This window comes from Callithrix jacchus, chromosome 7 (assembly GCF_049354715.1).
Source record: "Callithrix jacchus isolate 240 chromosome 7, calJac240_pri, whole genome shotgun sequence".
Taxonomy (NCBI): Eukaryota; Metazoa; Chordata; class Mammalia; order Primates; family Cebidae; genus Callithrix; species Callithrix jacchus.
In genome coordinates this window covers 132,061,960-132,076,001 of record NC_133508.1, presented here as the reverse complement: position 1 = coordinate 132,076,001, position 14,042 = coordinate 132,061,960, and the positions used below count along the sequence as shown (strand labels likewise).

Genomic DNA, 14,042 nt, shown 5'->3' with positions numbered 1-14,042 from the left:
AATTTTTAATTGTGGGATTACAAGTAATTTTAGAGTATAGAGGGGGGAAATAATTTTTTTTTTCCTTCTGATACCCTCTTTGAACTTTTCAGAATTGGAGTCTACTAGAAATATGGTCAAGTTGGCAGAGGCAACTAGAACTAACATTGGAATTCAGGTAAGTGTTCTGTGAACTTCTAGGGTTCTGTAATAAGAAACTACTCATGAACTCCCAATAATGCCTTGCAAAATCAGAATATTTCAGTTAATATAGGAAAGTGCTTAAATGCTGATGTTTTTATTGACAAAATAAAATTATTTTAAGTTTAGATGGATTCCATTATGAAAAAATCTAGGAAATTTACCTTTTTTTTTTAGTCTTGAGGCAGGGTCTCACTCTGTCACCCATGCTGGAGTACAGTGGCATGATCTCAGCTCACTGCAACCTCTGTCCCCCCAGGCTCAAGCAATCCTCCCACCTCAACCTCCTGAATCCCTGGGACTATAAGTGCTCACTACCGTGCCTGGCTAATTTTTGCATATTTTTGCAGAGATCGGGTTTCACCATGTTGGGGTTTCACATGGTGAAACCTAGGCTGGTCTCATACTCCTGAGCTCAAGTAATCTGCCCATCTCACCCTCCCAGAGTGCTGGGATTACAGGTGTGAACCACTATTCCTGGCTGGAAATTTACAATTTTATACAAATACTGATTGTCTTGATAGCTACTACTTTTGCTAACCAGTTTTATAATGAATTATAATTCATTTTCTTCTATAGTTTTCTCATAGTCATGTTTATAACTAGTTATTTTTGTGGGGGCAAAAGTCTAAACTTAGTTTCCCTTTTTGAAGAAAAGTAGTGATGTGTTTGGAATTCTAGTGCCATTTCTATTGTAAAATTTACTTTTTAATTTTAAATTTTAGGAGTTCATGCCACTGCAGTCTCTATTTACTAATGCTCTTCTTAATGATATAGAGAGCAGTCACCTTTTACAACAGACAATTGCAGCTCTCCAGGCTAACAAATTTGTGCAGGTAAAGATTAATTTAATTATATAGTTCACTTTTTTTTTAAACAATAGTATGCCTTTAGAAAATTGCTTTTTTCTTTTTCCTTTTTAAATACCCTTCACAGCCTCTACTTGGAAGGAAAAATGAAATGGAAAAACAAAGGAAAGAAATAAAAGAACTTTGGAAACAGGAGCAAAATAAAATGGTTAGTATTAAAATGGAGTTTCATATTTTAGAACATCTAAAATAATCTGCAGTATATACTGACTTTCTCTCATTTTTCTGAAATATTGTCTTAACTAGTTATCTTGCTGAATATGCTAAAGACACTTGTTCAGTAGGATTTCTTTAATATTCTGTGTTGAATACTCTTTTGTGTAGCTTGAAGCAGAGAATGCTCTCAAAAAGGCAAAATTATTATGCATGCAACGTCAAGATGAATATGAGAAAGCAAAGTCTTCCATGTTTCGTGCAGAAGAGGAACATCTGTCTTCAAGTGGTGGATTAGCAAAAAATCTCAACAAGCAACTAGAAAAAAAGCGAAGGTTGGAAGAAGAGGCGCTCCAAAAAGTAACAACCTTTTTCTTTTTTATTTGCAAATTGAATTAGCAATAATCTGCCAGGAGTTTGGTGTCAAAGGTCTGCGTCTGCCAGGATCACTTGGAAAGGCTTGTTAAAATATGGCTAAGCCCATCCCCTGGAGTTGATCTAGTAGGTCAACAGAGGGGCCCAGGCAGGTTACATTTTTAACAGGCTCTCAGGTGGTACTGATACTTTTGGTGAGGATCCAGATTTTGAGAACTACTCTGCTGAGACCTGAATTTTGGAGTTTGTGAAAGAATGTCTTAGAGAAGGCAGTATTTTTTGATATATATTTATATTTTACTTAATAAGAAAGTTCACCTTTTAGGCAAGTGTGTGTGTATATGTGTACTAATTCAGGCACCTGATAGCAAGGATAGGCAAAAGCTTTGTGTTACTGATGAAATGTAATTTTACAAACAAATTCTGTAAGATTATATAGAAAATAGTAAATATAAATATAATATGCTGTTTCAGATAGAAGTGAATATTTATTTTATAGACAATGTACTAATTATAAATTGTACATGGCCATGGCTGTTCGTTGAAATCAAGTGCCTTTGAATCACTGACCAGAACAGATTTTCTTTAGAAATAGTCTTTTGAAAACAGAATATATGAGAATCTTCAGATATTTCAACTTAGCTTTACTATAGTAAATATTTGTTTTAAAATATAAATTTTAGTGATCGGTGTTACTCTTTTCTGTGATATTCATGAAGGTAGAAGAAGCAAATGAACTTTACAAAGTTTGTGTCACAAATGTTGAAGAAAGAAGAAATGATCTAGAAAATACCAAAAGAGAAATTTTAACGCAACTCCGGACGCTTGTTTTCCAGTGTGATCTTACCCTTAAAGCTGTAAGTAATTTCTTCAGTATTTTGAAGGCAAAAGAAAAGAATGTCAAGCCAGGCATGGTGGCTCACACCTGTAATCAGTCCCAGCACTTTGGGAGGCTGAGGTGGGAGGATCACTTGAGCCCAAGAGTTTGAGGTTACAGTGAGGTATCATGATTACTCACTCCAGAGGAATTAATCACTAACAAAAGAAACAGGCCAGGCACAGTGGCTCACGCCTTAAATCTCAGCACTTTGGGAGGCCAAGGTAGGGGATCACAAGGGCAGGAGATCGAGACCATCTGGCCAACATGGTGAAACTCCGTCTCTACTAAATACAAAAAATTAGTTGGGTGTGGTGGTGCGTGCCTGTAGTCCCAGCTACACAGGAGGCTGAAACAGGGGAATCACTTGAACCTGGTAGGTGGAGATTGCAGTGAGCCGAGATCGTGCCACTGCACTCCAGCCTGGGCGACAGAGCAAGACTCCATCTCAAACAAAAAATAAAGAAAGAAATAGAAGTCTATGTATCTGTAGAAGGGGAAGTTATGCCTGATAAGTTATGATTCTTACAGGGTTTAGATTCTGAGGTTAATGAAATGTGTTGAGTTTGCAAATTAATTTTCAGTTTTTCATAGTGACATACAGTTTGAATTACTTTTGATCTGCCTTTCCCCATGTTCTCTGAATTGATTGTTTGTTTAGTTAAAATTGAAGTCTGAGAGTTTAAAATTGCCTCTAAGCCACCGTTTTTCTTGGTTTGGCTGACAAAATTGCTTTGGCCCTTGAAACTTTTGTCAGTGCTCTGAGATGTGTTCTTCAGAATTGGAGTGAATTAAATATTGAAACTGAACCAAATTATTTGTTTGGAGACAAAGCATTCTGCTCTCAAATATTTTTATTTACTATTTAAAATGTTTTTCATAAAATTAATTACATGCAAAAAACTTTTTTTCATGTATAGTCCACAAGTTTTAACATTTATAAATTTGTGTTAAGTACCACCACAATCAGGATTCAGAACAATACTATCACTTAAAAATGATTCCTTCATGCTACTTTTTTTGTAGTCCAAATCTCTGCCTACTCCTAACCCCCTGGCAAGTACTGATCTGTTCTCTGCCTTATTAGTTTGGTCTTTTCCAGATTGTCATATATATGAAAACATATAGTGTATGACCTTTTGACTGGTTTCTTTTACTCAGCATAATGCCTCTGAGATTCATCAATGTTATGCATGTATCAATAGGTTGTTTCTTTCTATTACTGAATTCCGTTGTATGACTGTACTACAGTGTTTATCCATTCACTAGTTGGACATTTGTGGTGTTTCCAATTTGGGGTGATTATGAGTAGAGCTACAGAATATTTTCTTATACTTTCTTGTTGAACATAGGTTTTCTTGTTTCTCAAGTAAACACCAGGAATGAGATTACTGGTTAGTGTGCTAAATGTATGGTTACCTTTATAAGAAACTACCAAACTTTTCCAGAGTGGCTATGATATTTTTCATTCTAACCAGCAGTGTATGAGAATTGTAGTTGTTCTGTGTCCCTGACATGTGTCAGTCATTGTTTTCAAATATTAGCTGTTCCAATAGGTGTGTTATCTAATTGTGGTTTTAATTTGTGTTTCTAAAAATGGTTAACAATATTGAGCATCTTTTCAAGGGCTTATTTACAAGCTATATTTTAGCTATTTTAAAAATTGAGTTGTTTGTTTTCTTATTGTTGAATTTGCATATATTTTCTCTCATTCTGGAGCTTCTCTTTTTATCATTTTAGCAGTGTCTTTGGGAAGCAAAAGATTTTAGTTTTGTTGGAATCCAGCTTATCAGTTTTTTCTTTTATGGGTCATGCTTTTGGTGTTATATCTAAGAGTGCTTCACCTAACCCAGGGTCATAAAGATTTATCCTATGATTTCTACTAAAAGTTCTATAGCTTCATATGTAGACAGATAGATGATCCATTTTGGGTTAATTTTTGTATAAGGTTTAAGGTATAGGTTGAGGTTCATTTTTATCATATGGATGTTATAATAAAATTATACCCACAGGATTTTACTGTATCGGAGTGACACAGAGAGGTCACTGCTATTGAGAGAAAGACTTATGACTTAGACTTCCCAAGAGAAGGGGACACATCAATCCACAGAGGGCCACAAGGGAAATACCAAGTTTGACAAGCATAAGCAGGGATGAAAGGAAAGCTGAGTAAGTTTTTATTGGGGTTTCCTCAGGAAAGGCAAGGTAAACAATTTAGGATTGGCTAGTTTGAATTTCTGTGGACTTTGGACAATAGGGATGGTCTCTAGTTTTTTGGTACCTGGCCCCGGGATGATTTATCGCAGAGGAAATAATTGGCTTTGTGTGTAAGAGTTAGAGAAGGAGGTGGTTGGATCTATAGACTTGGGACTTGTTGCTTTGCACAAGAAAGCTGTGATATCCTAGCTGAGCCCTTGGCTATCTCTAGGAATTAGCTAGCCCAGGGAGAGTCAGTCTCTGACTAGCCAGCTTGCTTTTTAAGATGTCAAAACTACATAAAACAGAAAAAATAAAAAACATGGTAAATGCAAATGTCCACTTGTTTCAATACCATTTGTTGAAAACACTATGCCATTTTCATTAAATTGCCTTTGCTTCTTGATAAAAATCAGTTGACCATATTTGTGTGTGTCTACTTCTGTATTTTCTGTTTTGTTGCACTGAAGTACTTGCTGTCCTTTTTATAAAACCCCACTGTCTTGCTTATTTTTGCTTTATAGCAAGTCAAAATCAGGTGCATAGTGTGTGCCTTCCAGCTTTATTCTTTTATAGAATTGTTTGAGTATTTAAGATCCTTTGACCTTCCATAAAAATGTTAGAATCAGCTTGTCAGTATCTCAAAAAAACTGTTGCCAACATTTTGGTTGGAATTGGTATTAAATTTTAGATCAGACTGGGGAGAATTGACTGTATATGTAGCATCTTAGCAATATAAAGTTGCCACCCCATGAAGTTGTCTGTCCAACTACTTAACTACTCTTTGATGTTTTTTTAATCAGCATTTTGTAGTTTTCAACATAACTTTAATAAGTTTTGTTCGATTTAATCCTATGTATGTATGTGTATATGGGGTGGGGGGGCTATTGTGAATGGTCTATATGTATATACACATAAACAATTTATGTGCCTATGTATAGATTTCCTTTATATAAAATTCCCATTGTTAATTGGTTTGGGGGCTTTTTCATTTGTTTTTGTTTTTTGAGACAGAATTTTACTCTGTCACTCAGACTGGAGTGCAGTGGCATGATCACAGTTCACTGCAGCCTCACCCTCCTGGGCTTAAGCAGTCCTCAGCTTTCCAAGTAGCTAAGACTACACATGCATGCCACCATGCCCACCTAATTTTTTTATTTTTCTGTAGAGACTAGGTTTTTCCATGTTTGCCCAACCTGGTCTTGAACTCCTGGGCTCAAAGAATCCACCCACCTCAGCCTCCCAAAGTGCTGGGATTACACGGTGGCTGAGCCATCGTGCCTGGCTGTTATCATTGTTAATATTTAGAAATACAATTGATTTTTTTGTGTGTTGGTCTTATATTTTACAGCCTTGCTAAACTAACTTATTTGTTTTAGGAGCTTTTTGTAGATTCTTTGGGATATTCTACATAGAAAATTATGTTACCTGCAAATAGGGACAGTTTTATATCTTCCTTTCCAATCTGTATTCCTTTTATTTTTTTTTCCTTATTGCCCTCGCTAAGGCTTCTAGTACACTGTTAAATAGGGGTGGTAAGAGAAGATATGCTGGCCTTATTCCATCTTAGAGGGAAAGCACTCAGTCTTTCATCATAAAATATGGTTATACCTATAGGTTCTTTGAAGATGCCTTTTACCTGGTTAAGAAATTTCTTTTTCCTAGTTTGCTGAATTTTATGAATAAAGATTAAATGAATAAAGGTTTAAATGAATAAAGCTTAGATTTTATTAAATGTCTTTCTGCATTATTTGATATCATATAGTTTTGTCTTTAGTCTGTAAATATGATGGATTATATAATATTTGAGGATGGACCTAGCTTTGCCTCCCTGGAATAAGACCCTCTTTGTTAGGATGAATTGTTTCTTTTATATATATTGCTGGATTCAGTTTGCTGCTTTGTTGAGTGTTTTTTCTTTTTCTCTCTGTTAGTGAAAGATTGATATGTCTAAAAATTCTTGCACTTGTGTTTTTCTGGTTTTGAAAGTGTCAGGGTGATGCTGCCTTCATAAAATGGGTTGGGAAGTGTTCCCTTCTACTTTTTTTCTGGAAAAGATTGTGTCAAATTTGTGTTATTTCTTTAAAAGTTTGGTAACATTCCTCTGGTGAAAGTATCTAGGCTTGGAATTTTCTCTTTTGGAAGATTTTTAACTGTGTATTCAGTGTATTTTTATATAGTCCTATTCAAGCTGATTATTTCTTCTTAGGTGATTTTTGGTAGTTTGTGGCTTTCATGGAATTGGTCCTATTTGTCTAGGTTGTTGAATTTATATGCATAGGGTGTCCTGTAGTATTCTCTAACCTTTCAATGTCTCAATGGGCTGTAGTAATAACCTCTCTTTCACTCTCAATACTGGTCATTTGCATCTTTTTTCTCTTTCTCTCTTTTTGATCAATCTGGAAAGAGATTGATAAGTTTTAGTATCTTTTTAAAAAAAGAATTAGCATTTAGTTTCATCGATTTTTCTTTTTCTTAATTTTACTGATTTCTGCATTTTATTTATTTTTACTTTCTTTGGGTTTATTTTGCCTTTTGTTTTTTAAGTTTCTTAAAGTAGAAGCTTGTGTTGTTCATTGAGACCTCCCTGTGCTTTTCTGATACATCTATTTATTTATTTGTTTGTTTGTTTATTTATTTATTTATTTTTGAGACAGAGTTTCACTCTTGTTACCCAGACTGGAGTGCAATGGCACTATCTCGGCTCACCACAACCTCTGCCTTCTGGGTTCAAGCAATTCTCCTGCCTCAGCCTCCCAAGTAGCTGGGACTACAGGCGTACACCACCATGCCCAGCTAATTTTTGTATTTCTAGTAGTGACGGAGTTTCACCTTGTTAACCAGGATGGTCTCGATCTCTTGACGTCTTGATCCACCCGCCTTGGCCTCCCAAAATGCTGGGATTATAGGCGTGAGCCACCGCGCCCAGCTGATACATTTAATTCTTTAAATTTTCCTCTCTCAGCATTGCTTATGTATATCCCACACATTTTGAAATTTATATTTTCATTTTTATTTCATTAGAAATATTTTTTAATTTCCCTTGAGACTTCATCTTTGATCTGTGAATAATGTAGAAGTCTGTTGTTTAATTTCCAAGTATTTGAGGATTTTCTGGATATCTTCCTGATACTGATTTTTAGTTTAATTCCATTATGGTGAGAGATGTACTTGTTATGATTACATTTCTCTTAAATTTGTTATGTAGTTTATTTTATGACCCAGAATGTGGATCATAAACAAGTGGAAATCAGTAAAAACAAATCAATAAAATTTCTTAAAAGAGAAAAATCGATGAAACTAAAAGCCGTTTTTTTGGAAAGATTGGTGATGAATTTTCCATGTGTACACCTGAAAAGCATGTATGTTTTTTTTTTTTGTCAACTAAAATGTTTTGTAAGTATCAATTGGTTCCTGTTGTTTTAAGATGTAATTTATTTCTTCTGTATTATTGATGATTACATTTTGCTACTTTTATCAATTACTGAGAAAGAAGTTTTGAAGTCTCCAACATATTGTGTATTTTTAGTTCTATCAGTTTTATGTGTTTTGAAGCTCTGCTGCTTACATAGTAACAATTATTATATGATCTTGGTAATCGATCCTTTTATCCTTAGAAATGTGTCTTTTTTTATACTGATAAATTCCCTTGCTTTTTATTCTACCTTATTTAATATTGATATATTATTCCAATTTTCTTTTGAATATTTTGAGTGTGGCATATCTGTTATCATTCTTTTGATTTTATTGTGTTTAAAGTGAGTTTCTTACATAGCATATAGAGAACATATACTTCTGTCTTTTTCTTTTTTTTAATCTATTTTGGCACTATCTTATAATCGGAGTGTTTAGACCATTTATATTTCAGGTAAATATATGTTCATATTTAGGTCTACCATTTTATTTCTTTTGTGTTTATGCCTTGTGATGTTTCCCTTAATCTGTTTCCCTTTTGCTACCTTCATTTGGACGAATTGATAATTTTCTAGACATATATTTTAATTTGTCTAATGGGTGTTTTATTATTTATCTTTGTATACCCTTTTTAAAAAATTGGTTGCATATATCTGTGTTATTAAGAAGCTATAGTAGCTCAGGTTACATTCCTACCTTCTAAATGTTTTCTGAAGAAAACATCATGAAGGAAAAAATAGTGTGGATGCTCACAACACCTCTCCTGGTACCACTGTCATAAACTGAATATTGCTTGCAATGTCTTGGATTCAGTGTCAGAGACTGAACATTGGGTTGCCCGGCCCATGGGTCCAATCATCAGAATGGCTTTTTCCTGCTTTGTTCTTATGAAATGAGAAAAAAATTTAATAAATGAACCAAAACAGATTTTGTTTGGTAGAACTCTTTCCCATCCCTTCTCTAGTTCTAGTGACTACAGTGTCTTTTTCAAGAGAATATAGCTGTTACAAACCACTCCTAACGAGCTTCTAGTTAGGAAATGCAATTTTTATGTTTTTATATACCCCAAGAAAATCTCTCTCTAATTATCACTTCAAAACTTACATTGCCTTGATAACCACAATGGTTGCACGTAGACTTCTATTGTTACCATTTACTTTTGTCTACATTTACTCTCAGTGGAGCTAAATCAAAACTACATCTCTTGACCAGTGAAAAAAACGTGTTGGTTTATGTCATATGGAGTCAAGCTGTTAAGTAGCTTATGTCAAAACATAATGGTTTTTGAGATCACTTAACATTGTAAATTCTCATTAGAACCCCACAATCAATGCAACTTGGTTGAACTGAGCTGCTATGGACTGTTTATTACCCCCCAAAATTAGTATGTTGAGATCCTAATCCCCAATATGATAATTTGATTATATTTGGAGGTTGGGGCCTTTGGGAGGTGACTAGGTGGACCCCTCATGACCCTTGCCCCTTCTATCATGTGAGGACACAGAGAGAAAAGAGCTATCTAAGTCTATGCACCAGGAAGCGGGGTCCACACCAGACCCTGAATCTGATAGGGCCTTGCTCTTGATCTCTCAGTCTCCAGGACTGTGAGAAATAAATCTTTGTTGTTTAAGTTACTCTTTCTATGGTATTTTTGTTGTAGCCGTCTGACGTAACTAAAGAGCATACAGATGTAGTAGTACACATATGGACTCTGTCATATATGAAAATGGATATTGTGTCATTAAGATATAAAATAAGCATTCTGGTAAAAAAAAAATTCTCTCTTTCATGGAACAGAAATAGAAGTTCTAAGATTACTAGTTATCTGAAAAAGTGGTAATGAACTATTCTGAAACACTGTTGAAGAAGCTTGAGCATTTTGGAGAATTTACTGTGGTTTCCAGAGTTATATGAAAATGCTAGATGCACTTAAAACAGCTACTAGGACAATTCAGCCTAAAATAGATTATGCAATAAATAGCCAAGTTTTAAAAAAATCGTTGCACACTTATCTGTGTTTCTACATACACTTAATTTTTTTGCAGTCTACTCAGAACTATTATTTTAACCACTTCAAGTGAAACGCAGAACCATCACCACCACATAAATTCCTTTACCTAATCTGAGTTATATTTGATATATGTAAATTACATCCATGTACATTGAAAACCTTGCCAGACTCTCATAATTTTTGCCATTAAAAGTCATACATATTATAAAGAGTTAAGAGACATAGTCTATTATATTTACCCAGATCTTTACTATTTCTGCTAATTCTTCTTGCATTCTAGTGGGGTTCCATCTTTCTTCTGGTAACATTTTGTCCTCAGACTTTCTTTACCACTTATTTTATTATAGCAGCTCTGTTGGTAGTGGATTCACTTGGTTGTGTTTCATATGAGAATGTCTTTATTTTATCTTTGTTTCTGAAGGACACTTTCACTGAATATAGAATTCTGAATACAGAAATCAGTTCTTTCATTGCTTTAAAAATAATTGTTCCACTGCCTCCTGGCATCCATAGTTTCTCATGAGATACCAGTAATCATTTGAATTATCATTCCCCAATAGTGGCATGTGTTTTTCTTTGGCTGTTTTTGTGGAGGTTTTTTTTGTCTTTGGTTATCATCCATTTAAGATGTATCTAGACCTGGTTTTTGCTGTTTTTCCTGTTTTGGATTTGTTGAACTTCTATAAGTTTGACTCTTGCAAAATTTTAGAAGTTTTCAACTATTGTTATTTTAATTATTTTTGTAGTATTCTTTTTCTTCTTTCTCTGACACCCAGTAACTCAAACACTAGAGCTTTTGTTAATCTTCTGAAGTTTTGGAGATCCTCTATTTTTCCCCCAAAGCTTTTTCCTCTTGGTGGTTTATATGGTTCTATTAATCTGCCTTCAAGTTTACAGGCTCTTTTCCTTTGTTATCCCCATTCTCCCATATAGTCGGTCCAGTAAATTTTTTGTTCAGGGTATTTTATTTTTCAGCAATAAATTTTTCTTTTGTTTCTTTATATCTTACATTTTGTTGCTGAGACTTCTGTTTTTCCATGTTTCAAGATTGTTTGCTCTACTTCTTTGAATCCTATGTAATAGTTGTTTTAGAGTTTTCATCTGATAATCCCAAATCTGAGCCATTTCAATGTTTGTGTCTGTTTATTGTCTTTTGTCTGTGAGTTGTTGAGATTTCCCTGGTTCTTTGTAGGAGAGGTAATTTTGAATTATATCCTAGACGTTTTCACTATTACCTTATCCTAGGTCCTGTGTTGAACTTTTTTTTTTTTTTCAATTTTAGCAGCCATTTGATACAGTTAGTTTCATTTTCCAGCTTATATGTGACTCCCTTCCCAATCTCCTGGCTGAGAAGCTTAGGTCTGCCTATTCTGAGGGCCAAGTATGGGGAGGATAAAGAGAAAAAAGTAACAGAAATTTCAGACCCCTCTGACTCTTTAGAGTACAGTTCATCTGGTCATAAAGGAGGATGTCCATCAGAGTTTTGGCATCTGTTCAGCTACTACTGCCATCACTGCTACTGCCACAGGATTGGGTCTTAGGGATTTGGACTTGCTTGGGATCTGGGGCAAGAGAGAAAACAAATATTCAAAAGAAACCAGAGAGTTTTCTTCTACTGTTTTCATCACATCTTCCATCATCCTCTCCCACTTTTGTTACTTGGACGAGAAAGTACCTCTCTTGGAGCTCCTTCTTCTGCCTACACTCAGTTTGTACTTTGGGAATTGGAGAATTGGGTAGGAGCTGAGCATGGAGCATGGGCTTTAAGTAGGAGCTGAGCAGGGGAGCGGGCAGGAGTAGACCTATCACTAAATTGGTCATACCTTGAATTGTAATTTATTTCTGTAATAAACTGCTACCATTTATTTTTCAGAGTCTTAAGTTGTGCATTCCGTTCAGGATTTTTAGGTGAATTCAGTAGGAGACTGGGGGACATCAGCTTACTCCATCTGAACCAGAAGTCTTACTTAAAATGTTTTTGAGTGTTTAAAATTGCATCTCATTCACTTTCCAAATTTTAATTAAGTAATATGTGATTTACTTAAAGAATCATGAAAGGATTTTTAAAAATTATAAAATCCAGGATTCAAAATATCTTAGAAGTCATTTAGGCTAATCATTTATTGCTAACAAATTCCCTTTACCTCAAACAATAGCTAATGATAGCTAAGATTTGACTACATACCTGCCAGCGTATTAAGCTCTTAGTCTGCATTAATTCATTTAATTCTCACAAAATTCTATCAAGTTTTTAGCTCCATCTTACTGATCGAAAACTAAAGTTTAGAAAGCTTTCTCAAGATGTGGTCCTTGGACCAGTCACATTGACATTACTTTGAGAGCCTATGAGGAATATAGAATCTTGGTTTTCAACACAGATCCTTAGACTCATAATCTACATTTGGACAAGATCCTCCAGGTGATTCATTTGCATCTTCAATTTTTTAATGAACTGGTTTAAAAAAATTATAAATAATTCGATGAAGGTCACCTAGCATGCAGGTTACCTTTAGGATCAAGATAGCAGTTTACTTTTAGCTAAATAATGCTCTAATATAGCCAGTTGCTAGATTTAGACTGTACCTTATGGAGTTTGAATTTTCTTTGTTTCTTGAAGGAGTTAGGGCACAAATAAGCTATTCTGTTGTGTGTATTTTTCAAATACTATTTATGCAGAGTCAAGTATCCTTAGGGAAATGCCTATCTACATTGAAAAGGACTTAGAGGCTAATTATCCTATCATCTGGTATATCAAGAGAGATGAAGAGGAACATGACAGTCTTTGAAATAACATTAAGCTAATCAAAATTTAGCATTTATTCACATTGCTTCTCTTAAATACCTTCCCCATGAAGGAGCCAGAGTGGCATTTTAAGGAATAAATCAGATCATGTTATAGCTTTGTGTAAAATGCTTCACCGCTTCCTTTTGCACTTAAATTCCAACACCTTGCCATGGTTTAGATGACCACTTCTTTTTTCTAGCTTTATCTTAAACCAGAGCTCCAGCTCTTTCCATATACTTCAACCATATTGACATTTCAATTGTTTGTTGAGCATTACAAGCTCTCTCCCATTCACATTTGCACTCTTTCCTCCTTTTGTTTGGATTGATCTCTGTGAAGCTTTTCTTACATCAGGTCTCAATTCAAATGTTACCACCTCACAGAGGTTTCCCTAACTTACCATGTTGGAAATACCCTTCGACAAACATGAACCTGATCATACTGCATAATTTGGCATTGTAATATAGTATTCATTGCATTTTTCAATACCTGAAAGTATCTTATTTACATAATTTGTTACTTCTCTTAGATACAACCCTCAGGAGAACATAAAGGTCCATGAGGACCAGTATCTTATCAGTTTGCTGTAATATACTCAAAGCCTAGGTTTTTGTGAACATCAAATTAGTTTATTCATGTAAGACACTGAGAATGGGTCTGGCATATTGTACACACTTGTCAGCTGCTGCTGTTGTTGTTGTTAGTACAAGTGATGATAGTGATAGTATATTTAGGCATTTGTGAAACTCAATGGAATAATGTATTTTGAATAGATTCAAGGGCAATATCTAATTATAAGAACTGAGTACTGTAGTTAAGCATTTCTATTTTTATAGGACTGAAAAAAGTGAAAATAGTCTAAATAATAGTTGTATGACTGGAAGTGTTTTCCCCTTGTCTTTCACTAAAGAGTTTAGGCAGTTGTGATCAGACCATCAGGATATAGAGATGAGGATCCTCAGAAACACATTCATCTAAAATTGTGAACCATTTGGGGCATGGAGTTTGTGAAGTTATTTTTGAACTTTTCAGCTAAAAGCCAGTTTTGCTGGAAATGATTACTTCTAGATATTAGATTAAACCTACTTTTTTCCCCTAATCTAGACATTATGCAAAATTAGGCAACGTAGTATGCTCAGAGTGAAATTCAGTGCTTTATGCTTCACTGTATAGCATTTTTAT

General features: G+C 34.7%; 1 protein-coding gene across 8 annotated transcripts in view; it reads left to right on the top strand.

Annotated features, from left to right (window-relative positions):
- The window catches only part of ARHGAP29 (Rho GTPase activating protein 29), a 108,202-nt gene that overhangs the window by 44,031 nt on the left and 50,129 nt on the right, over nt 1-14,042 (top strand). For all 8 annotated transcript variants that reach the window (XM_078332569.1, XM_017974961.4, XM_035252201.3 and 5 more), the window contains 5 exons: nt 93-157; nt 906-1,016; nt 1,117-1,197; nt 1,374-1,562; nt 2,297-2,434. In XM_078332569.1, coding sequence (XP_078188695.1) covers nt 93-157; nt 906-1,016; nt 1,117-1,197; nt 1,374-1,562; nt 2,297-2,434 — 584 coding nt within the window. The remainder of the gene's footprint in view (nt 1-92; nt 158-905; nt 1,017-1,116; nt 1,198-1,373; nt 1,563-2,296; nt 2,435-14,042) is intronic.